The sequence below is a fragment of the Carassius auratus genome, chromosome 7, assembly GCF_003368295.1.
Source record: "Carassius auratus strain Wakin chromosome 7, ASM336829v1, whole genome shotgun sequence".
NCBI lineage: Eukaryota > Metazoa > Chordata > Actinopteri > Cypriniformes > Cyprinidae > Carassius > Carassius auratus.
Genome location: NC_039249.1, coordinates 9,645,051 through 9,670,167, shown reverse-complemented (window position 1 = coordinate 9,670,167; position 25,117 = coordinate 9,645,051). Strand labels below are relative to the sequence as shown.

Genomic DNA, 25,117 nt, shown 5'->3' with positions numbered 1-25,117 from the left:
CGGTTGGCTACATCGGCACCTTTCGTTGTTTTTTATTTAATAAGCAAAAATACTGAAATATGTATAACCTTATTACAGATGTTCACAATAAACCTTACTGATTTGATTAAAAAGACTTTAATATGAGTTAACTGTGGGCGCCAAATAAAAGCTAGGGTTGCGTAAGACGCATCTTCTAATCATCATATTCGCGCCCCTAAAGTGTCCCGTTTCAAAGAAAGTCTTTTAAAAACTTGATCCCCTAAAGGTTACAGAAAGCCATTTCTGAAGAAAAAACAAAAACAAATAACGAATGAATGAGTCAATGAATGAATCACTGTGAATATTCACCGGACTAACGGCGCGCACTGCTGCTGTGCTGAACAGATGCGCATCTGGACAGTCAAGGCATTTGTTAGAAAGTTTAAACCGATACTGAGCCCACATGTCTATTGTGGTGTGTTACTGAGTCTAAGACAAGATAACACTGTTATAACATTACGTCTCATTTTTTTCCTGTGGTTTTTGAGCCCTGCGGAGTAATCAAGGTAAGCTCCGCGTGACAGCATCATTAAGCCCATCCGATTGTTCCATATCCATATTCTGCGAGTGGCAGGTGATACTCTCCCGAACGTATGGAGCTTAAAGTATTGAAAGTCTCTCTCTCTCTCTTTGGGCTCTTCTCCAGGTCCCGCACGCTCCAGCGCCCGGCCCGTTCACTTTTCACCCCGCCTCAGTTCTGTGGGGTGGGGTAAGGGGGGAGCCGCTTGCACCCTGGCCGAATGCCGCCTCACTGCCTCCGCTATATAAACACACATTGGAAGCTCGCTGTGCGACTCGAACTCACATTGAGAAACTGTATGTGAAGAGAGAGAGAGCTAGAGCGCAAGAGAGAGGTAGAGAGTGAAACTGCATCAGAAAACGGGCTAGCGAGACGCACTACACTCATCTGAAGATTTTTACTGCTCATAGGCATCAAACTTCGGAGGATTATTTCTTTCATTTATTTCTGCGTCTTCCTTATGACCATTATTTGATTTCAGTACATTTGAAAAGATTATATCGAGCTTTCCTGTAAGATATTTTTTAAAATAACTGAAAACATTTTGTTTCTTAAAAAAATAACTTAAAGCTAATTTTAAAGAAGAGTTTGGAATTTAGAACAACATTTCTAAATCAACTTTCAAGTTTGACAAGTTCACGCCAAATATACATTTAAAAAATTGAATCTAGAATTAACGGGAATATTGGAAAGCGATTTGCATAATTTAAAATGATATACAAACATTTAAGATCGCTTTGTAATAACCAGCATTCTGTTAATTAAACACTTTATTTTATTCATTTACTTTTCGTTACAAAACTTTGTTGCGTTGAAATTTTGGTAAGACAGATTCTTTCTCAGCTATTTTTTTTTCAGAATAGGCTAATTGAAGCAGCAAATCATATATAACTCATAAGTCACCTCATATACTCCCTAGAAGGCTTAACCACTGTAGTGCTCATCACTCTTAAGAAATATCTGAGAGTCCCGGACCTTCACAGCCATGCTCTTCGAGAGTTTTGACCTTGTCTCGGCGCTGGCGACGCTGGCTGCGTGTTTAGTGTCCATGGCACTTCTTCTGGCCGTGTCCCAGCAACTCTGGCAGCTGAGATGGACCGCAACACGGGACAAGAACTGCAAGCTGCCTATGCCCAAGGGCTCCATGGGGTTCCCCATCATTGGAGAAACATGCCACTGGTTCTTTCAGGTAAGCGCTCCATCTCCTTGTGTCTTTCCAAGTTTCTAGTCGCCTTGCTGTCGCACGCACACCGCTCCGGTGCGCGCCAGGCACCGCGGATTCCTGCGCTCACGAGTGCATATAGTCTCTCTGTAGGTAACTGGGTTGTTAAAGAAACATTAAGAGTAGGAGAACGTCCACTAATGCTTTTCGCACGTGTGCGTTCGAGCGTAATATTGCGCATTAAAAAGCAAACAGCCTGCAGGTTAGTTATTCCCACGTGTGCAATTTCATCCGTGCCATATTTCCATGGTGTTAATAAGCTGTCTGTTTTAGATAGCCTTCAGTTTTTGTTTCATACAGCCAGTTCTTAATCCACGTGGAACAACCTGTTTGGGGCTGCCAAGAAAGGCGCGCTCCGTTCCAGAAATATTGTAGTCCTTGGCTTCCAATGCGCGCGAGAACACAGCCACTGAGCGCCGGTTGTCAAAACGCACATAAACTCCTCTTGGCGCGCGGGGTGGGATTGATCGCAAGGGCAGGTAGTGTCGCGCTCTCATTGGGCTTCTGTGTAATTACGCGCGCCGGTTACTCTAGACGAACCCGCGTGCTGTGAATGATGCCGTGCCGTTCTGTCATGATACCCAGACAGCGCGTGGTGCGCATACAGTACATTCAGAGAGTCTCTGTGCCGTCTTCCTTAATAAGTCAGAGAAGTTTGTGAACGTTCACTGTAACATGGCTGTTTTAGAACTTAGAAAATAAGGTGGTACATGAACTGAATTCAAATCAGCACAGCGGCCATTTGTGGTATTTAAAAAGTAGGTTATTACACCAACTGAAGCTGTAAAAAAGCATTCCATACAGTAAAAATCGCGAATAAATGTCTTAGGAATTCTTTCCATATTAAATCCATGGTGCGCATTAGCATGTCCCTGGACATTGGCTTGCAGTAGCTGGAGTGGGTTGCTTTCAACTGAGATTTTCAAAAGGGAGGAATGTCCTGGTCTGAGTGGTGTACAGATCAAATTCTCTGGTCAGGAATAGATTCTCCAAAGTTGCTGGAAATCCAGAAGAGAGTTTCCATGCAGTTGGCAGGCTCTCTAGAAAAACAAACAGGCTTGACTGCATATCAGAGTTACATATTTAAAATCAATAGGATTTGGTCCGGTCCATTTGTGCCAAACTTGTGTCATTCCTTAGTGCTACAGCTCAAGGCATGACTGCGAGGCGACTGAGCGCTACTGTGCAAACATGCAGTTTGAAAAGTTGATCTCTCTCCTTCTTGTGCTTCTGAAAACATGTATTGCTTTTTATCAATCTGTGTACAAGACAACCCCTTAAATTGGTCGGTTAGCCCCTTTTGTGGTCCACATCTCTCTCCTTAAGCCTCAGCGGAGCAGTAGTTGAATCCAAAAGTGGGTCAAATCTGTGACTGACATAGATTTACGGACTCAGAGGAGTGTAATGTTTTTTGCGTTTTCTTGCGGTGTGTCTGTCGTTTTGAATTATGAAATGATTTTGTATTTTGTCTGTGTATGAAATTTCAGTTGACCGCAAAACATATCTGGTCACAACTTTCTTTTTTTGTCCTCTTCTCAATGGCGCTCCAAGCTTTGCTGAAATATCCATATGGTGCATTAACTTAACTGTGTCTATGCCAGGGCCATTACTTTTGAGTTGTGTGATGATCAGTTATGGTGAGTTCAGACTAAACATTAATAATTCTTATTATATAAGCACAAATTCCTTTGCCATTGTAACAATAACTCCTCGATACTGCAGTTTCTCAGTACACAGGGAAAGCTGTCTCACAGGAGAGCACAGTTCACCCACTGGGCAACCCTCCCTTACCTCTACCCCACGTCTCCACCTTGACCCAAATCGCTCCAGTCTGGGTGGCAATAAAGCTGCCTGCCGGGGGTGGAGGGGGTCGAAAACACATCCACACCCTGGGACAAAGACTACACGGCTTGGGGCTCTGATCAGAATTCCAGAGAGCATGGCCTATAGAGACCTGGGGGATTTAGGAACAGTCTTCCAGCATTCCCTCTCTCTCGCTTTCTGGCTTTCTCCCGGGGCTTGTCGGGATTAGTGAGCATGAAACGGGCATGACTGGCACCAGTGCAGTGTGGCCTCTTTTTCACCTCTGGAACGCACCAACAACCCCTCAAACAGCCTCTTGTCTTTAGGAACATTGGCCGGGGGGTGAAAGCGAAGGGGGCTTGGCAGCAGTAGTGGGAGGAGGAGGAAGGTAGGGGGATAGAAAAGAGAAGAAAAGGGGGTCCCCGGGGTGAGCACTCACACTGCACTGAACAACCATAATCTCTCTCCACAAAGTGTTTCCAGGTCAAAGGGGAGCCTATTCTCTCAGCTCGGCCACATTTAGGTTCTTTGCGCTTGTCTGGGCTTTGGCGTTCGCTCAGCATTAAGCGAAACCATTGCTCTCTGATGCCGATTGCTGATTCTCACTGCGTTACTCGAAATTCCCATACAGTATCTCCTTTCATTTCTGCAGAGCCATGTTCCTCCACGGACACCCTCTTTGGCAGGTACACCCAAGGGTGACTGATAGCCAAATAATGGGACCTCAAGTCTTACTGCCTCTGCTCACTTTCCCCCTCTCTCCTTGCAGAAATGGCGTCTATACCCCAATGGAGATGGGCCAACACACACATCCTGAGAGATTCCAACGGGCTATTTCAGTAAAGGAACATATTATCTTTATTTACGCTGAGACTGCGGGTCAGCGTACGGAGAACTCCTCCCGCGCCGTTACCTGCCGCTCTGAACCAATAAACACAGCAGCCCCTAGACTAAGCCATGCAGTCACACACACACACACACACACACACACACACACACCCGCACACACCCGCAAATATACAGAAGGACCTGAGGACATGGATCAGAATAATGAGTGATACAAATAAAGAGCAAGGAGCAGAACGATGTGCCAGGGAAAACTTGCCATACACTTTTTTAATTCCTCCACTCCATTCATCTTTCTTTTCTTCTCGTCTTACTTTATGGCGGTAGTATGCTGAAGAAACACATTGAGGTGATTGAAATTGCATATTACAAATTTTTTTACCCCTCAGTCCCTCGCATAGCACCCCATGTGTTCGGGTCAACTGTAGCTGATCTGAATAAATATAATTAAAAGGTTTTTTTTGTGATTTTAATAAAGGGGTCATTTGTATAACATTTCCACTGGCACACAAAGGCTACATTTATGTAGCGGGAGGCTCGACTGGTGTCCAATTTACACAGAAATTTGTATTTTTAGTCCTGCGCACTCTGTGTGGAATGAGCCAGTGGAAAAAAGCGGTCCTCTTTATTGCGCTCCCTTGTAAAATATCTGATAAATTTCTTTTCAAAATAAAAGAAACTATTGAACGTGGCGAGTTAACCCTTTCACCTCCTGAGGCAGAGAACAGGCATGGTTTGTGCGAGGTCGAAGTGCATGTGACTGTACTGTAAACACATTTGATCCATTCAGCTGTTTTGCCCATTTATTGACTGAACTATTTCATTCTGATTCTAAGGCTTTAAATACCCCAAGGGACAGAAACTATGCAGCCACATGAGCTTCTGACACAGATGCTTTTCTCCCAAGAGCCCTGCACACTTTATTGTCTTCAGGCAACATCTGACATGTGTTTTGCGGTCCAAATGAATTTGGAAAGCTTTTCTGTCTTATCACTGAAGATCATCTATCCTCAACCTCTAACGGAGTTCTTGAACCCAGTCTGACTTGGCTCAAAACAAACAGGCTGTTATTTGATTGACAGATGATTTCACTAGGTTTTTAAGGGAATGCGCTCGGAGCAACGGTCACCATGACCATGCATGCGTGCAGAAGTGAACGGACGCACCGGCCGCATATGTGTGTGTGAGTGTATTTGACAGTGCGAGTGAGCTGCAGATTATTACCTCATAGCTTTTCCAGGGTGTGTGGAGCTTTTGTGCGTCAGTGACCCTTTTGGGTTTTTTGTTTTATTTTCGTTCTCTGCACGTCTGAGCTTCTGTGGCCTTGTGAAATGAGGGAGGACATTTCTCACCTTCTAGCCAAATGACATCTGCACAGCCAAACCCAGTGCGTCTGTCTCCCCATTTTGCCTCACGACCTGTTCTGCTATTTCCAGCGCTCCGAGTATCTTTTCTACGAAGTAGATTGTGACCATTCAAAAAATCCTTACCACATTTTCTTATGTGCACATCACTGTCAATAACCATCCTAATCACATTTTCTTATGCTTACCTCAGTCAGTCACTTCTAAGATGGAAAACCATTGCCTTTTCTCTTCTTCTAGCACATCTTTTGCACTTTCCACTTGTACTACACAGGTCGGGTCTGGATCCTCTCTGGCTGCCCTTCTGTGTACACTTGTTTCAGAGGGAACTGTTGGCCCCTACATGTGTAAATACACACATGTAGATGTGAGAAATGTATATGTGTTTTTGGTGATGTAGTGTGTGACCGTACGTTGCATACTTTCACTACTCATGGAGAGGTGGAAAAAAGGCTCTGGCCTGGTAAGGATGACAGCATGTGGTGTTTAAAATGGATGTTCTTGTTCCCAGAATTATCAAACACACCAAGTTCACGCAGGTTACACATGACGTCAAAACAGAAATCGTCTGAAGGGGAAATATGAACGAACAAAGACCATAAGCAAACATAATATAATACAAATTACAAGTTCACTTTTGCGTAAATGTGTTTATACATTGAGATCAACAGAGAGAAGTTAGAGAGTGCCCTTATGTTGGGCATGTGTGAAAGACGGCCTTGTCCTGGGTCTGTCAGGTTAAAACGGCTCCTTTCTCTCTCTCTCTCTCTCGTTCTGACTGGTCCCACTGCTGAGAGGTGAACACACACACACACATACACGCAATCATCCATCATCACACACACTCAGTTCTCAGCATGTGGTGAAAGATACTACATTTATTTTCCCCCACTTTCCCTGCATTGCTTTTGGATGTGTGCGTGTATGTGGTTGTTCATGTCAGCATTACCTCTTGCCCTCACACTCACCTGATATGTGAATTCCTCAGTGTCTTTAAGTATAGACTGGCTGTGAGCTGGCCAATGAACATTTCTCTCACCCCACACACTGTTCACGCAGTGGCTGCATCCCCTGTCTAACACCTGTTGAGGTGCCGGGATGCCATGTTTCTGCATGGCCATGGACAGGGTTCCTCTGGGGGGAAACTTTGGTCATACTGATTTAGAAAAACAGTCTAAAAGTCATTCTTACTGACTAAACCCTGTCCAAATTGGTCAGTTATGATTCTAGAATCAGGAATTCTTTCACCTCCTTACAACAAGGAACCAAAAATGTTTGAATAAGACATAATCCCGCCAAAACTGTAAAACAAAATTGTGAAAACTGAGAAAGAAAAGTGTGAAAGTGTGAAATATGGTTTAAATTGTCCACCACTGCAGATTTTACAGCCATATTTTTTTTCCCACATGTTCTGCCAGTTATAGTTAAACTTTGGCAGATGAGAAAGTGAGACTTAATCTCCTTTTGTCTGACCTTGTCTAGCCTCGGTGTGCATACGTATATCTCGTTAGTCTGATCTCATAATCTTGCTATTTAATTAAGCTGATAATTTGTTGTAGGATTTTAGGGGCCAAGGTGCCATGCGGGTCATAAGACATTTGCTAAGTCTTCAGACATCTCAGCTAGTCTTGAGCTAAGGTTTTCATTTATGGTCTCCGTCATTATGGAGGTGTTGGATGTGTCAGTCAGCCAAGGTCAAAGGTCAGAAGAGAGTAATCAAAATAGAGAACTAAAGCTTCCACTGACAGATGGTTTTACATGAAAAATGTAAATGTGATGCACTTCAGATTATGCCCGTACATTTACGCTTTTTAATGTTTGCCAACATATGTGCTAAAAGTTAAACGGCAAGACATTATTCATGAACAGATCTGTTTGTGTGTTTATGTGAGTTCTCAATTCTGAACATAAGTGATATAAAGCCAATCACCTAAGCCTTAAATGTCATAAAGTACTCTTAAAATAAATGTCAATGGTCAAACATCATTTATAATAAAATGAAATGAATACATGATTTAGCAGAACGTGCACTTGCTTCACATTTCAGCTGAACACGCATTAACACACAGAAGCATGCATCATGTAGCATGCTGAGCTGAAATGTATTCATTAGTTACTCTCAGCCAAACAGAAAAAAAGACGTGCATGCTGCTAAATTTATCCTCGCAGATAAGAGTGTGAGTGTTGGAGTGTGCTCGATGAAACTGGTCACAAATTTCGGTAGGTGGGGGGTAGCACGTGGAGAAAACAGCTCTACTGCCACTTCCTGCCATGGGGTCAGTACGTGTGTGTGAGGCTGAGAGGTTACAGGCCGTCTTTATGTGCTTAGCAGAGGTCTCGAGAGTTACAGGCAATTACTGCGTGTTATACAGAGCAACTCACTCCAGAGCTAAGAGTTTGTTTCATGTTCGGAAATTCTGCTCACATCATGAATGTGCATGATGACTTGTATTGAACAAAATAATGCATTTAATTATGTCATGGCTATAGTTAAAGCACAGGCCATGATACACCGTTCAAGTTCAGGCCTCCTGTCCTGAGAAATCCTGAAATGTATTTCTGTAACCCTTGAAGATCTCTTTTAGATCACTTTGCTTGTTCTCAAATAGTAGAGGTGAAGGGGTCAAAGTTTGCAGGATGTACTGGATTCCTTCCCGATTTGCCCTTTCAACCAATCTTTCACACAACACACCGACTTCTCAGAGCTAATGGCTGCGCTCCTATACTCATTAGATCACTTCTCTCAGCGTGATCCCGAAGGCTAAGCCTGAGCCTGTTCTTAGCTAAAGCTAACCCAATTGCATAAAGAATGCTGTGAACGGAACCCTTATGCCCTTACAATACAAAAACAAACAAAGTGGGCTAATCCCACAAGGCTAACACCCTTCATTCCAAATACCTATTAGCCCTAACACCTCATTACATCTGTAATATTCAGACGGAAATTTCTTAGCCTACAGTGTTGCGTTCAGTTTTATGGGTTAGTGCTAGGCTAAAGGTTAATAATCTGATTGAAACTACAAAGGTAATAATTCTGTTCAATTTACGGTTTAAAACCAACAGCTGATGTTGGCCAAAAAAAAAGCAGTGATTTATTAGTCAAAATATAAACAATATAGTATTATTTTAATTTAATTAAATATCAATTAAAAGGTCATTCATTTTATATATACCATTTAATGCCTCTTATCTGCAACTAATGTGTTTTCTTTTTGCACCTGGTTCTCTTTTTCAGGGCGCGGGTTTCCATGCGTCAAGGAGGCAGAAGTATGGGAACGTATTCAAGACTCATCTGCTGGGACGGCCGCTCATCCGGGTCACGGGGGCAGAGAATATACGTAAGGTCCTGATGGGAGAGCACAGCCTGGTCACTGTGGACTGGCCCCAAAGCACCAGCACTCTACTGGGTCCCAACAGTCTGGCCAACTCTATAGGAGACATCCATCGCAAAAGGAGAAAGGTAAGGTCCATGTACTCTCAAATGTAGTTATGTGGGCTTTTGGTGTGCACCATTTCCTTGCCTTGCCAGTGAAAGATGTTTTGAATTTGTGGAAGGACAAAACCATAGATGGAGTGAAAGAAACAAGATAGAAGGTCAAATATAAAAAGGCTCTGCCATCCTTAAGTCCAGATTTGGAGACAGATACCCACAATGCCTTGCTCCCCTGTGCACTATTGTTACACAGTGGAGGATTACGATCAAAACTAGCTTCTCCTCAAATCCAACGCATTGTTCAGAGACAAAAAAAGCTTTTCTTGTGGAACCTGGTCCTCTTCAGTTCCTTAGAGGCTTGAGTTTCACCCCACACACCTGTTCCTTTGAGGGGTCAGTGGGGTGTAATCAGTCTGGTTAATCCTCCAGGTCCAGGGCCTCACACAAACCCCCTAATGACTGCTAATTAGTCAGCCAGCCTCAGACAGACAAAGACCGCCTTATGGACCCCCTTCAGCCTGGTTTCAGTGTCCTGCTCTTCGCACTAATGTCATAAATATATTTACATTTATTCTTGAACTTCTCTGGAGGTGTACAGCAATGCACAGTCTATACTTTAGACTGGAAAGGTACAGTATGTTCATCAACACGGCCTCTGGGACGTCCCGTTCTAGGGGCGTTTAGGAAAGAAAAGAAGTTGTGTCTCTTTAAGGACCATTGCTATACATATACTGGAGAGATGCTGAATGCAAGCATTAGATCCAAACCTTGGGATGCAACTATATAATTGATATAATTTCCTAGAATAATTCTTTTTTATTGTTTTAACTGGCTTTGTATTAATGGAACTTCAAAAGTTCTTGGATGTGCTGGTCATTAACAGGATGCACAACAGCTCATTGATGCATCTAAATCACACTTGTTGATATACCCGTCTAGCAGAAAGCCTATCAAACTGTGGATTTGGTGAGGAGTTGAATTTATTAGGTTGGCCAGTAGAGGGCACAGGATCTTAATTCTGCACTCACCTGCCTACACAAAGTGCTCTTGCTCTGAATGAAGGATTTTGTTTTAGTCAGCGGGGGAGAGAGAGAAAAGAGAGAGCGAGAGAGAGAGAGATTTGAAAAGGAGAGAGAAGTGTAAAGAAAGTGAATGGTTTGGAGGAGAGAATAAAGAGGTCTTTACATTCTGGTCAAACCAGCAGCTTTGAGCAGTTTCATATAATTTAAGACATATGGAAATTATTAGGGTGGGGGAGTTTTAAAAGGCTGTGTGTGTATGTGTGTGGAAAGTGCAGTCACGTTTTGTAATGAAGACAGGCGGCTGTTTTTTTTCCAGTAGTGTTCAAAATCCTGTATAATAGGGACTGGCATTAGTGGAGCTTGACTGACGTCTGTCTAGTACGCAAAGACTCACAAAGGAAAATAGTAACCTTCAAAAAAAATCCAAAACCAATAAGCAGTATAAATATGGTGTTCTGTTGCATATATTAATTTATGGGTTGCAGCTAAGAGCGATGTCTGACTCAAACATGCTTGTAGCCACTCGTTTTTTCTCCACACATGTGAACCACTGTAACGTGCCAGAAAAGGATCCGATGTTAATGATGTAATAGAATGGACAGCTAACTGGTGGTTTTACGTACATGAAGAAAAACATGGAAAACCAAGTGTAAATAGGTGTGAAATAAGCTTTTAATACCTAAATGATATACTAACAGCCAGTTGATCGTTAGAGTTAGAAATGAAGTGGGTCTGAGAAGAACAGCACAGAAAGGAGATACAAAGAAATGGGCCTTGGTGAGAGAGAAAGTCAGACGGAGAGACAGGAGGAGGACACACAAGTCTCCGCCCCCCCTTCCCTTTACTACTGTGGAAAAAAGCAGGGCGGAGACGAGGTGTTTGGAATGAGATGGCATATAAAAAGTGCTATTGTTAGTTGTGGGCACTGGAACATGGATGTTATTTCACTAAACAAACCAGCACAACTGAGGTACATTAGAAATGCGCTGCCGCGGCCAGGAAAATCTTACCTTCGCCTTTCACCCTCACTGCTGATGCAGAGGGAAATTCTCTCAGATATTCTAAGAGCGAGGTGGAGGTAGATGAGTGGCAGTCAAGAGTACAAGAAGGTCAAAAAAAGTGAGGACTTCAGAGTTAATGAGAATGTTCCACGCTTCAAAATATTAGACAAATAAGCTTGGCCTTTAGGTGTTGACTGTGGCTTGAGGATAATATTTGTGTGACATTTCTTGCCTGTAGAGCACAGAGGTGCTGGATTGTGATGGATGACGCAAGTCATGGGCCAGCTGCATTGTGGGAAGTGTAGTTCAGCAATGCAGGCCCATAAGCCTGAATCAAAAACAAATGTTTAGTATTTTTAGAACAGTGCAACTCTGTTTTCATGCAATTTACGTGTAGATACAAACTCTTAAATAATATTGGATTGTCACATATCCAGTCAGGTTCATAAACATGCATGTATTTGGAAGCAGATGCCTCCTGTTGCTTTCTTGGGCCAGTCAGATAATGTCCTGGGCTCTTTGGTAAAATACATTGTTCTTATGAAGAAAAAGTTTTGGGACTTGCAGCTATAAATGTATAAAATTCTCAGCTGATTGTAAAACTGTTTATGCTGTTTAATTGGTTCTCTATTGGTGCAAACACCAGAGCACAGCAGACTGACTGCATTTTCACCTGTGTTTCTCAGATCTTTGCTAAAGTCTTCAGTCATGAGGCTCTGGAGAGCTACCTGCCCAAGATCCAGCTGGTCATTCAGGAGACCCTGCGGGTGTGGAGCTCCAATCCTGACCCTATCAACGTTTATCGCGAGTCCCAGCGGCTCTCCTTCCATATGGCAGTGCGTGTGCTCCTGGGTTTCCGCGTCTCTGAAGAGGAGATGCACGGCCTTTTCCACACTTTCCAGGATTTTGTGGAGAATCTTTTTAGCCTTCCCATCGACCTGCCGTTTAGTGGCTATAGGAAGGTAAAATGTCAATATGTATTGTCTACATCACTTCAAAATGGAGAATGGGATTAGACGGTTTCTGTGCTTCTGTGCTAGGAACACTGGTGGATAAACTAATACAATTGTGTGTGTGTTTGCAGGGTATTCGTGCAAGAGACACACTCCAGAAATGCATAGAAAAAGCCATCAGAGAGAAACCACTCCACACTCAGGGGAAAGATTACACTGATGCTCTCGATGTGCTTCTAGAGAGCGCCAAGGAGAACAACACAGAGCTTACGATGCAGGAGCTCAAGGTGAGCGAAGCAGCGCTAATACACTACATCTTTGTTCTAAAAACCATGTTCCAAAAGCTGCCTACATAGAGAACATTTTAAGCCCTCATACAGTATGTGCGCTTTCCTGTGTTAAAGCTATTCCAAACATCACTCACCAAATTTTGAAAAATCATGACACAAAGTGGAAAAATCTTTCAGTGAATTAGCTACTGTAAGGAGAAATGTTGATTATAAATGTACAGCATAATGATACTAAAATATTATAATATTGTTTCATCACGTTTTATTTTTTTTTGCTTATTAGTCTATCAAGTCATTAGCTAAGCAAAATGCTAATATCAAACTCCACTGGACTCAAATGTGAGCATCTCTTGTGCACTTTGTGAGGTGTGTGAGTGACTGTTGTAGCATATGTAGGCCTTTCAAATCACTCACGGAAGACACTTTTCACTTCTTTTGGGATGCTATCTTAGAAGGCAGCTGACTAGGTAGGCAGTAGAAAGCAAGGCAATCTGTGTTAAAAAACTAAATGGCCATCTAGTCTGCATTATAGAAGAGTTCTTTCTCAGTCTTACTGAAATGGAGATATTTTATCATCCTTTTAAAAATAAAATTAGTTTCAGCTGTATTTTGTGACGTCATCTCTATTTAATGCTGTACATTACACATTTGTAAAAATGGTCATGGTTTTCACCACACAGTCATCCTCCCAGTCTTTCTATGCTTATCCTTTTCTTTTCACCAGATGATTTAGTTTTCATTGTGAGGTCAAATTGTGATTACTTGATTACATATTAAAGCAGAACAGAAAGTCCACACTACGATATTGGGAGGCATGCAGCGACTCTCTGGCTGCACACTTTACCCACTGACCGCGTTCTTTATTTCGGTTCTCTCTCTCCTATTCAGTTCTCCCGTCCCATGCCCAAACCGGGATGACAGACATTTAATGACACAGATAATGTAGGCTCCATGTAGGCTATTGTTACCTGGTTATTCCACTCGGCTCAGACGATTCAGATTTTTTTCTTTTGTAATATACATGCGTAGTCTCCTCAGACAGTGGCGGCAGGGGTGGCTCCCAGGCCTGTCAACACCAACTCACTGGCAAGCAGTTAAAATAGGGAGGGAGAGAGAAGAGAGAGAAAAGAAACCTGTGTAAGATGGCTGCCAAACCTCAAAGAAAAAAGAAGAGAGAAGGAAAGAACAGAAGTAAAGAAGCTCCATCCTAATTTCAGAAAAAGTTACATTGTGGTTAAGTAGCTAGACTAGAGACAACATAGCAACACAATTGTTCTGAAGTTTAGGGTCAAGTTTTTTTTTTTTTATATATATATTTCAAACAAATGCTGTTCTTTTAAACCTTCTATTCATAAAAGGATCTAAAGAAAATATTAAGTAACAGAACACTGATAATAAGAAATGTTTCTTGAACACCAGAGAAGCCTATTAGAATGATTTCTAAAGGATAATGTGACACTGAAGACTGGAGTAATGATGCTGAAAATTAAGCTTCGCCACAGAATAAAATTACATTTTAAAATATGTTACCTTGCAATGTATCAACCAATTCAAGTGTCAATAGCATTTAAAAATGAATTACATCAGATACGAGTTTCTACAAAGTTTTATCACAGCAATCAAGCAACAATTCATCAGTAATAGTTGTCAACATGCCAGACTATTAGTGACAGGTATCTAGGACTATGTGTCATTAAACCACAAAGCTTTTTGTATCTCCTGCAGGAGTCCACTATTGAGCTGATCTTCGCTGCTTTTGCCACAACAGCCAGCGCCAGCACGTCTCTGATCATGCAGCTGCTGCGGCACCCTGCGGTGCTGGAGAAGCTGCGCGAGGAGCTGCGGAGCTGTGGCCTGCTGCATGACGGCTGTCTGTGCCAGGGTGAACTGCGACTGGAAAGCATCATTAGCCTCAAGTACCTGGACTGCGTGATCAAAGAGGTCCTGCGTCTGTTTGCCCCCGTGTCCGGAGGTTACCGCATTGCCACGCAGACCTTTGAGCTGGATGTGAGTTGTTGAAGATCTGCAGCTACTAAAATCATTTACTCACCCTCATGTTGTTCCAAACAAGTATGACATACTTTTTTTTCTGTGAGAAACATATTAAAATGGTCTATGGGGAAAAAAGGTATCTATACAAGTCAGTGGGTTTCCAGTTGGATCACAGTGTTCATAAAAATATCAAAGAAAAAAAGAAAGTCATACAGGTTTGGAAAGACTTGATGATGAGTAGATGATGTTGGAATTATCTTTTGTTTTGTTAACTATGCTTTTATAGTTTTGTATTGATGTTAATGTGAATGCTTACCTGTTTTACTCTAATAAACAGTATTATTTATATATCATTGTATCATATTACTAACCGGGATTTAAACTGAGTTTTTCCTTCTTCCTTTTTAAAAAAAAATCTCCGTCCTCATTAAAATGCAAGTGCATGCTATGATGCACTGTCAAGAGCATGCCAAGCCAACAGGTGGCGATATAATCTCAACCATAAAGCCATGTTGGCCAATCAGAAACCTGAAAAAGTTTCAAGTAGGCGGAGATAACAGTGCTGGCTCCGACATCACAAGCCAAAAATGACGTTTCCGCTGTTTCCGTTATTTTTCTGAGTTTTTGAAAATCTTCACCCTGGCAGGTGTTTTCGGTTTCACTGCATTTGTGTGTGGACGAATGGCCAAACCACGTAGAAGAAGCTGTGCTTTTAAAAATAACCATGTTTGTGTGGACAGGGCCTAAGTCGCTTCGGATAAAAACGCCTGCTAGATTTAGATTTCCTATTAGCTATAATTTTTTAATTTTTTCAGTTTCGGTTTTAGTACTTTACTTTAAAACTTGTTTTATTTCAGTTGGTGGCCAACATTTCCAATTTTCATAGATTTACTTTCCATCTAATTTTTATATTTGATATTCTTTTTATATTCTGTATTGTTTATATTATATTTTGATAGTGTTAGTTAACAATAACAACACTTCTAACTTCTCTTTTTGTCCGTCACTCAGGGTGTACAGGTACCCAAAGGTTGGAGTGTCATGTACAGCATTCGTGACACCCACGACACCTCAGCTGTGTTCAAGGACGTGGAGGCCTTCGATCCAGACCGGTTCAGTCCAGAGCGAAATGAGGATCGCGAGGGCCGCTTCCACTACCTGCCCTTCGGTGGTGGCGTTCGCTCCTGCCTCGGCAAGCAGCTGGCCACTCTCTTCCTCAAACTCCTGGCCGTGGAGCTCGCGGGAGGGAGTCGCTTCGAACTGGCCACGCGGACATTCCCGCGCTTGATTTCGGTCCCCGTGGTGCACCCCACCGACGGCCTCCGTGTAAAATTCTTCGGCCTCGACTCCAACCAGAACCAGATCATGGCCAAGTCGAACAAGATGTTGGATGCCACCGTGTGACGGACTTCATACCTTGAGCAGTCACTTGAAGTTGAAAAGACTCTCATTTGCCAAAAATGTATAGTCTATCATTTGTAAAGAAGTATATCATAAATATATAAATTTAACTGAACGTATTTCTACATCAGGAGAGCACAAGAGGAAGGTTTCAGAAAAGAAGAGGTGAAAGGGACAGTCATATAAGCCGATGAAGATGTCACAGGGTCTTGAGATGAGAAGTTTCGTGTGCCGTGGATGCTGAATTCATGTATATGTATATACAGTGTGTGTCCTTTTTGTGTGTGTGTTGGAATACGTGTTTTTTTCTTGTGTGCCTGTTTGTGTTCATGGACAGGTTGTTTTTTAGCTAAGGTATTAGGAGTTAGAGTAGGCAGTGTAAACTAGAATGAATGGGAGGATTGTGTAATTTACTCAGGTGTGTTAGCAGTACAGAAGGAGCTTTCAGACTAACCCAGTACTTTTTATACATGCTCTGTACATAAGTGACAATTCATAATATTCTTTTTAAGAGAGCATGTAAAAGAGGTGAGAGATGAAGAGATATATGTAGACAGAGACTATAAGAGAAAAGTAACCTGTGCAGGCTCTCAAAACAAGCTATAGAGGGAATGAGGGACTCATTCCTGTTGCAAATGTTATATTTGATGAAACAAGACATGTATGAAAAAAAAAATCAAGTCAACTGTCGTATATGCTGCTTTGGGGGATGCTTTTTATTTATATGATGGAGCAGAGTGCCACCTGACCTCTGCAAAGAGGAAGGCTTCTCTTTTTTTCCTGCTGCTCCACATCAATATAAGAAAGAAAAGATACTGTACATACAGTAGATGATGGTGGAACTGATTGGACAATCATCAGTCAGTAACTCTATATACCACCAATCAGGAGAGTTTTCTGGAGACGCCTCTAAAGGGACTTTAAAGGCGTTTGGGTGAGAGGCACTAGGACTCTGAGCAACCTGAGGAGGTTTCTTCCTTCACTTTCTCTACAGGACTTTTCTTTGATAAAATATGCCACTGATCTTTTTTTATGAATTAATGTCTGCTGCTTTCAGTGTACCATTTTCTAACAGAGAGTAGATTGCTACACCTTCAGCTACAGTACAGTTTTGCTATTTCTAAGCAAATGTTGTGAGAGCAAGAGGGATTTCACCTATTAGAAAGCCATTGGTAAAACATATTTGCATTGTCTAATATCCTAATATTCTTGCTATTAATATTATTATTGTAATAAATCTTATTTTAAGTGCTATTTTTGTTATATTTCAGAATAGAGTTCTAGTATAAGTAAAGTCTGTTGGTAAATACTGTTCTATTTAGAATGATATGGATTTCATTTATACTGTATTGTACACAGTGTTTAAATGTTAATATGGTTTTCTGGTCTTGTAATAATTATAATTTTTGGTTATCATTATTATTATCATCATTGCATTTAGTTAATATTAATAAACAGAAGCACTTGCGAGGTATGTTTATTTTGACTACATGTTCTGTTCTTTTGTTGATTGTTGAGTTTGTCTGTACATATATTTTATTCCTTTTTACAAATCCACATTTCACGTAGTACAAATATGAATGTTTCCCCCCTCCTTTTTGTTACAGTGATTCTTAAATGTACTTCGTAATTTTATAAACCCTTGTAATAAACTATAATGTGAAAATCAGTTGTTTGGTCCTAGTTTTTCTTGCATCATTCTGCTTAACAACATTAACAGCTTCCTTTGCCACTTAAACTCAAGGGTATCTGGATGTGTTTTGAACATGATTTTCTAAAATTATGGTTAAATATTTTAATTGTTAACCACATGCAAGTCTGTTTTACATCACCTAGGAACCACAGGACAGCCCTTTGATGGTTTGCAGTTATATTCTGCGAGGGGAAAAAGGAGAAAGCTGATCTCTTTGATGTTCGCTCTTTTTGATTTGTTGACTCTATTTGTTCAGACCTTTGTGTTTGTATATTAAACAGTAAATATACAGTGAAGTAACAATATACATGGTTGAACTGACCATGTACAACCTTAAGTTTTCAACCAATACTTACAGTAGTGATATGGAGACACACATGCACACTGCCGACAATTCAACAAACAACAGCTTTATTCAATCGACGCCAGATGTGTTGACCAGCACTCCCTTCAAAGAGTTGCCTTAGCAGACAAACAACCATCCTGTTCTCATGTTCTCATTTTTGCTTTGGAGTCTTGCTTATTCATTTATGGCTTTCTTTGTTTTTCAATAATTATTGCATGCTGTTTAGTTATTAAAATCATCCAAGCATGCCCTAACAGCATTATGGAAGAGTTGTCAATTAAATGTGACTAGCGATACTCGGCAAAATGATAATGCCTTAATCGCAATATGTCTTTCATAAGGACTTTCACAGATTTTCTTTGAATAGACCTTAATAAATGTTTAATGTTATTGATCCATAAGTGAAAGCAGAATAACTTAGGGGAGAACCATCCTGATAACCTGGACCACAAGAAAGCTTATCTATGCTCTCTGGTTTCATATATATATATATATATATATATATATATATATATATATATATATATATATATATATATATATATATATATATATATATATATATATATATATATATATAGAGGACCCACTTTATATTAAGTGGCCTTAACTACTATGTACTTACATTTTAATTAATAATTTAGTACAATATACTTACTGTGTACATACATGTTTTTACATTGTACTTATATATTTTTTTTAAAATATATGTAATTACATCTGTATTTCATTTCTGTAATTACATTTATGATTACACTTTTGACCCATACTTTACACCTTAACCCACTCTTAAACTTACCCATACCTCCAACCCTCTCCCTAACCTTACCCCTATCCCACCTCAATAGCAGCAAAAGTGTTTTACAATACAGTATGAACACAATAAGTACATTGTAAGTACATAGTAGTTAAGGCCACCTAACATAAAGTGGGACCATTTAATGTTACTTGACATTTCTTTATAATTATTTGTGCAATTTATTAGCAATTGCTGTGTCAACTTTTGTTGACGCAGATTTCGTAGACCACTCTCCTTGCCAGGATCTGTATGATGGGACCTGTGAAGGAACTATATGCTACAGTATATGCCATCTTACCTTAATATCCATTTCCCCACCATTCCCTTTTCTACAAATATCTATGTGACTCCACTTAGCCTCTTTGTCTTATCTGACCTGATGCTGAACAATGGATTCCTTTCAGTTTTCCGCCCCCCTTTTCCCAACCCTCCCAGGAATCCTCATTTCCAACCGCAATGTCTGTGAGTGTGCCTGGGAGCAGATATTTGGAAGACATGGAGATGCTTCCAGGATTCTTCGGCCTTCTTATTGTTCTCAGTGGAGAAGAGTCTGAGAAGAGTGGAGAAGAGTCACTACTGCTCTGAGCTAGCCATCGCTCCTCTCCACAACATTCTTGATGAGCACTCAGATGTTTCCATTTCCATCTGCCATTTAAAGCCCATCTTTCAAGTTGAAGATCATTGTGAATGAACGTGTAGATAAATAGTGTAGGAACCGGACTTGCATGAAGAAATTAATCATAAATTGGCATTAAAACAGTTTTTAAAAAGAAATTGTGATTAAAATTACTTCCGTTGTGAAAAACGCTCTGATCGGAAGTGACGCAACGGCCGGTAAACATCGTCTCTTCGTAATGGAGTCAGACAGTGAAAGAGGTTGCAGTTGGCATAAATGTCAACTCTTACGATGGGCCATTGCCGTATAATTTCGAGCCGCCTAGGCGAGAGAGTGGTCAGGGAGAGTTAAGGGGAAGGGTAAATGGACAGAGGAGAGAGATAGAGTTGTGGTGTGAGGAGAATCAGTTGAGAATTGGGCAGGTGTCTTGGTGAGTGACCACAGGCGATAGCTAATTGTGGCTAAAGTTGTCTCCATGTTTATCACATTGCAGTATCTTTAATAAATCATATTTAGCAATATTGCTGTCGACTTTGTTGTTTTTCAAGCACCCATGTAGATTGTCACCATCTATGCCAGCAACATGTGTCTTAAAATAATTAATTTAGATCCCAGATTTTAAATGAATGTTGTAGGATGTAGGCGGTCAGCTAGTCTGGATAGGGATAGAAATTCTGTGCATTTCCACACAACATAGTTTATCGTGACATTTTGTAGAAATTGCTAGCCGATGTTTAATCAGTAACTGCTTTTAGATCTAGATGTCCGCATGTTCTGTTTCTGCAGATGTCAAGCGTTTGGGCCGTATATCTGAACAACATAACCGGACAGCTGGAATTCCGAACTTAGTCGGCTGTTATACTACTCACCTCTTAGTATTTCCGACGGACATAATGTAAATGAGCTCACATGTACTGTGGAGTACCTGTATGAAAGCAGTTAGTCTTCCGGCTAGGACGGGAATATGCTGTTCATATAAATACAGTCATTGTAACAAGGATCTTTTATTGTCACGTGGAGGGATACTGGTTGTAAGGCATGCAGATAAATGCATCTAATTGACAGCCTATACTGTACGGGGGGTGTGTCTTTTTACAGTTCATATTTACCCAAGTTTTAGGAAGTAAGTAGTCTATATGTCATTTCTTACAAGGTCTTACACCAACCACTAAAGCTACAAGGAGGGAAGGAGAGTGAGTTTATCTTAGCACATTTGTTTAACAGGTGTTTGTGTGGTAGATGTGAGGCTATGCCATCTGCAGTGGAGAGTGTGTGCTGTAGGGAGGTCGACGCCTATTGGTCCTTTGTCCAAAACCTTGATCCCCCAGAAGTCATTACCTGCCTCACACTCCATCCAGGGTTTGAAGCATCCTGTCTGAATCCTTTTGTGCTGCAGATAGCATACATGAACTTCAGACAGGAGCATGGCCCTCTTCAAGCCAGCAGACCAGAGTAGGTTTTGAGCAAAAATTATTTTACTGCAATTCAAAATAGCTTTTCTACACCAAAATAGTAAATCCTGTTAAGCAGGTTGTTAAACTGAGTGGTTTCCATATACTTACTATAAAAACAACTTTGGGGTTGTGTAGTACAGTAGAATATCAGCCAACAGGACATGCAATATTTACCATTGGAATTGTTTACTATGAAAACATGGTATGATCAAAATGTATATATGTCCCAATCTCCACCACAGGCAGTTCCGATACACAGCATACAGGCAGGTTGTCCGCTGGGCATACGGAATACTAGGCAGGAACATTAGGAAAGCCATAACTTCATGTGTTGTGTCAGCAATAAGGTTGCAGTTTGCAGAGGAGGGACAGACATACAAAGGTTTTCAGTGGCCCCGCTTGGAAGACGATTAATAAATCCATAGTGAAACAAACTACTGGTAAAATTGATATTTTATTACATGTTAAAACGTGAAGAGGTGAGGGGGCGGTGCAGCAGAGGGCCTGCGGTGTCTTGCAGTATTCCTCTACCAGAGAGACCATAAGATTTGTTGCGTATACTTGAGGAGAGAAATGTTTAGAAAACATTTAGTTACATGGTTGACTCACATAAAAATAGATAGATTCACACAAAAAAGATATTGAAAAACTAAGTGAAACTACTAACCGTAAGATGGTTTCTCCTTGATGGGGTGGACTACCCAGCCACCTTTCCGAAACCGTGGGTAGCGAACAGCGTAGCGTCCCTCACCCTCACTAGTTCGCGCTACATCTCTGTTGCCATTACTATTGAAATGTAGGGCTGCCAAGAGAAGTCTGTACGAGATAAGTAGATAGAACATTAGGTCTCCAAAGCTAACCCAATGCAGTGAAATGCAAAATAAATATATGACATTAATGTTTTCAGTTCAAATGGGTCTAAGACAATGACTCATCTTTGCAATTATTATAATGTAATGCTGTTATCAATCTATAACATTTTGGTCTGCTATACAAGACTGCATTAGTTTTTAGCCATATTCATTCTGTCATCATTTCCTGAAATTGAGAAAAAAAGAAAAAAAACCTAATTTTATTAGTATCGATACTTTTAAGTGATAACACTACCTGCTGTACATCCCAAGAAAAGCCAGTATGTTTGGAAGCAAAGTGCAGAATGAGGGAATGGTAGGCCTCCAGGGAGAATGTCTGATGCTGAGGTGACAATTGTCGAATATCCTTTACCAGTGCTTTCCTGGCAGCTACACTCTCCAGTTTAGTGGGTGCTGGTGATCCTGAATAAAACGTATTCTGTCATATAATCCCTTGCATTTCATAACACAAGTAATTATTAGTACACATGGGGTTATGTATTGATAAAACCAAACTAAAACAAGCACTGAAAAAATGTGACATCTGTTGTACCTGGTTCCAGCCACTCCTTGTTTCTTGCCTCTCCTTCCAACGGTGGATGTGCGCAGCTGGCAAATGCAGGAGTGCTGTGTTCATGTATGTCCTGTACATTTTGCCTGCATCTCATCTGGATCTCCTGTAGGGGTGGAAGCTGCGGTCCAGTAGAGATGGTTGATGATGGCTGGCCTCCACAGCTTCAGATCCTCACAGTCCCTCTCTTTTGCAGCAGCATCCAGTGCTTTCTGTACACCTGTTCCAGAGCAGACAAACAGAGCAGAGCAAATTAATTATTAGGAAAGTGAATTTAACTACAAAAAAACAAGTCTGTTATATAGAACTACCAACATCCCAATACATACTTTTCCCAATATGCCAGACGTCAAAGAAATGCCTTGTTCCTTCTGAACACATTTTCTCACGTACCCACTTGGCCACCTAAAACACAAATTGATTTTATAGAATGTAGAATTTATTTTGAGTGATACTGTGCCTGTCAATGCTGTTCAGATTTAGATCTCTCCTAGCATCATTACCTGCCACTTGCATGTCTTGGTCCATCAAGAACTGCATACTCCGCTTTAGACCCTCTAGCTCACACCAAGAGCTGCTTGGGACTTCTGAGCTCTGTAAAACCCACTGATTATTACTGAACAGTAACAGTAATATCAGTAACTAAATCAGACACAAGATTTATGTGTGACATCAGCTTACTTGGACAAGCTGAACATCCAAAACTTTGTTAATTCGATCCTCAATCAAGGAGTAGCTACCGTATTTGGCACAGTGTCCAGGAGAATCTGATCTAAGAACGTCAAAAACAGTTACATTTATAGGTTAATGCAAAAACACATTGACCTGTTCTACATCAGTGACGTGAGCTGGACCAATCTACCTGCAGTCACCAGACAGGATCAATCCACCCCCAGTCTCCTTCAACTCCCTGATGATCCCCCTCTGCTCATTCCTCCAGGCCTGCATGATGGTAGGGATAGAGTAATAGCGCTGATGGCAGAAAAAAGTGCCAGGACTTATGCACTGCAGTCCAAACAGCTTCAGCATCCTGATTGTCTGAGAAGCCATGCAACCTGAGAAGTGGATGGCACCGCTGAGTAAAAGGTTGCAGGCAGGCATGTTTCGATGCACCTTCTCTTGGTTTTGCCAGTAACGCTCATTACCACAAGTTCCGCAGGCCTGAAAGATACAAGATTCAATACTCAAGCAGCTTTAAGATGAACCAGTAAAAAACCTGTATAGTTAAGACACAAATTATTAATATACATACTGTACATTCACAAACTATAATTCAGCTCCTCATAGACAGTTGACAAATAAGACATTAAATCTATTTGGCGGGCGCTAAAACAAGTTAAATGCGTGAATTTAACCGAGTAGTAATATGCGAATGCAACCACATACATTTTTTATTAAAAAAAATAACATTTTCTGGAACCTGGTCTTAATAGCTCAATAAAATAAGTGTCAGGAGGCTCATGTGCCGCCTCACGGGGTGTAACAAGAGTAAGCTGACGGCAGCTAGGCGGGCTTTCGTGCCATGCCAAGACCATTATAACGTCAAGAAAAATACATTTGCAGAAATTACATGCAGAGCTACATTTCGATACAACAATTTATATATGGTATTATAAGACTTACTGTGCAAAGCTCCCTTTTTCGACGCGCAGATTCTCTCCTAGTGCTAACATTAACGTTAGACTCTTCACTCCCGCCAGATTTTGCAGGTGGACCTGCATGCACCGATGGCACAGCTCCATTTGCCAGCCTAACCCACTCTTTTCGTCGAAATCCCATGCGAAATTCCATAAGATCTCCTTGGTTGTAGCTGTCCGGTGTGAAGTGTTTTTCACATACCACCGTGTGTCTTGTCAACGAGGAGGCAGCGAAATTGCTTCTCTTTGCCTGGACGAAACGTATCCAAGCATGGAAATCTTTGTGTTTCTTGTTTGGAAATCGGTGGACCCGATGGCCAGACAAGTTGGAGTTGTTGCATCCAAAACAAACACAAGAATTCACCATTGTGACAACTCAAACCTACTATAACTATAATAACGAGAACGACAATCTCTATTTTCTGTTTCCACCTCTCAGACTACGTAAACCCACACTGAGAACCAAGGCTGCAGCGCCTATGTTTGCCTGTCGTTACGTCATATGACGCGTTCTCTGGGAAAAGGCGGGTTTTTGGAGCGTAGCTTAGAATAGGCACTTTTTTTTCTTAATTTCTGCCCGTGGGTGTTGTAAAACATATGTATTCTTATGTATGTCTTTTTAAATTTACATTTTCATGCAATATTCTGTATAAATTAAGTTATAAAATTAAATTGAAAGATAGCCTTTAAGTCTTGCTAAACGGACTCAAAAATCCAAGGACATGCAATTGGTTTCAACAAGCAGATTTGGATTACATTTGGGAACAAAAGGCTGTGACATTTGGAAAAGCACATGTCTGATGTTCACACAGACGCTGAGCAGATTTATGTTTCAAATGCTGGCGGGATCGTTTTGTTAACTGCTTGATTTTTTTGTTTTTAACTGCAGATGACAGAAGAATTATTGTAATTAAGTTGAACTTTGTATGTTCTAAGTATTATACACATTTTATAATCTTATGGTTATATACAGGTGCTGGTCATATAATTAGAATATCATCAAAAAATTTATTTATTTCACTAATTCCATTCAAAAAGCTAAAATTTTATATTATATTCATTCATTACACACAGACTGATATATTTCAGATGTTTATTTCTTTTAATTTTCATGATTATAACTGACAACTAAGAAAAATCCCAAATTCATTATCTCAGAAAATTAGAATATTCTGAAAAGGTTCAATATTGAAGACACCTGGTACCACACTCTAATCAGCTAATTAACTCAAAACACCTGCGAAGGCCTTTAAATGGTCTCTCAGTCTAGTTCTGTACACAA

At 40.9% G+C, this 25,117-nt stretch overlaps 2 protein-coding genes across 4 annotated transcripts; one reads left to right on the top strand and one right to left on the bottom strand.

Annotated features, from left to right (window-relative positions):
* Positions 1 to 811: 811 nt before the first annotated feature.
* LOC113105824 (cytochrome P450 26B1-like) lies at positions 812 to 17,537 on the top strand. The gene is made up of 6 exons (XM_026267169.1): positions 812 to 1,730; positions 9,012 to 9,236; positions 11,919 to 12,194; positions 12,317 to 12,472; positions 14,201 to 14,482; positions 15,479 to 17,537. Exons 1-6 carry the CDS (start codon positions 1,527 to 1,529, stop codon positions 15,869 to 15,871), a joined length of 1,536 nt encoding a protein of 511 aa, XP_026122954.1. The 5' UTR covers positions 812 to 1,526; the 3' UTR covers positions 15,872 to 17,537.
* A 1,826-nt stretch (positions 17,538 to 19,363) lies between these two features.
* On the bottom strand, positions 19,364 to 24,510 carry LOC113105830 (uncharacterized). 3 transcript variants are annotated; one of them, XR_003292405.1, is made up of 9 exons: positions 23,822 to 24,510; positions 23,071 to 23,359; positions 22,880 to 22,970; positions 22,702 to 22,792; positions 22,528 to 22,603; positions 22,181 to 22,418; positions 21,884 to 22,050; positions 21,444 to 21,592; positions 19,364 to 21,336 (listed from the first exon to the last, which is right to left on the bottom strand). XR_003292405.1 is itself a non-coding variant. In XM_026267177.1 (9 exons), the coding sequence occupies exons 1-5, from the start codon at positions 24,200 to 24,202 to the stop codon at positions 22,584 to 22,586; spliced, it is 882 nt and encodes a 293-aa protein (XP_026122962.1). In that variant the 5' UTR covers positions 24,203 to 24,510; the 3' UTR covers positions 19,364 to 21,336; positions 21,444 to 21,592; positions 21,884 to 22,050; positions 22,181 to 22,418; positions 22,528 to 22,583. The 3 variants fall into 3 exon arrangements, 2 of the variants coding, with proteins under 2 accessions (XP_026122962.1, XP_026122963.1); XM_026267177.1 differs by having other exon boundaries at positions 23,061 to 23,359; XM_026267178.1 differs by lacking the exons at positions 19,364 to 21,336; positions 21,444 to 21,592; positions 21,884 to 22,050; ... (1 more) ...; positions 22,528 to 22,603; positions 22,702 to 22,792 and having other exon boundaries at positions 22,800 to 22,970.
* Between the last annotated feature and the right edge of the window lie 607 nt (positions 24,511 to 25,117).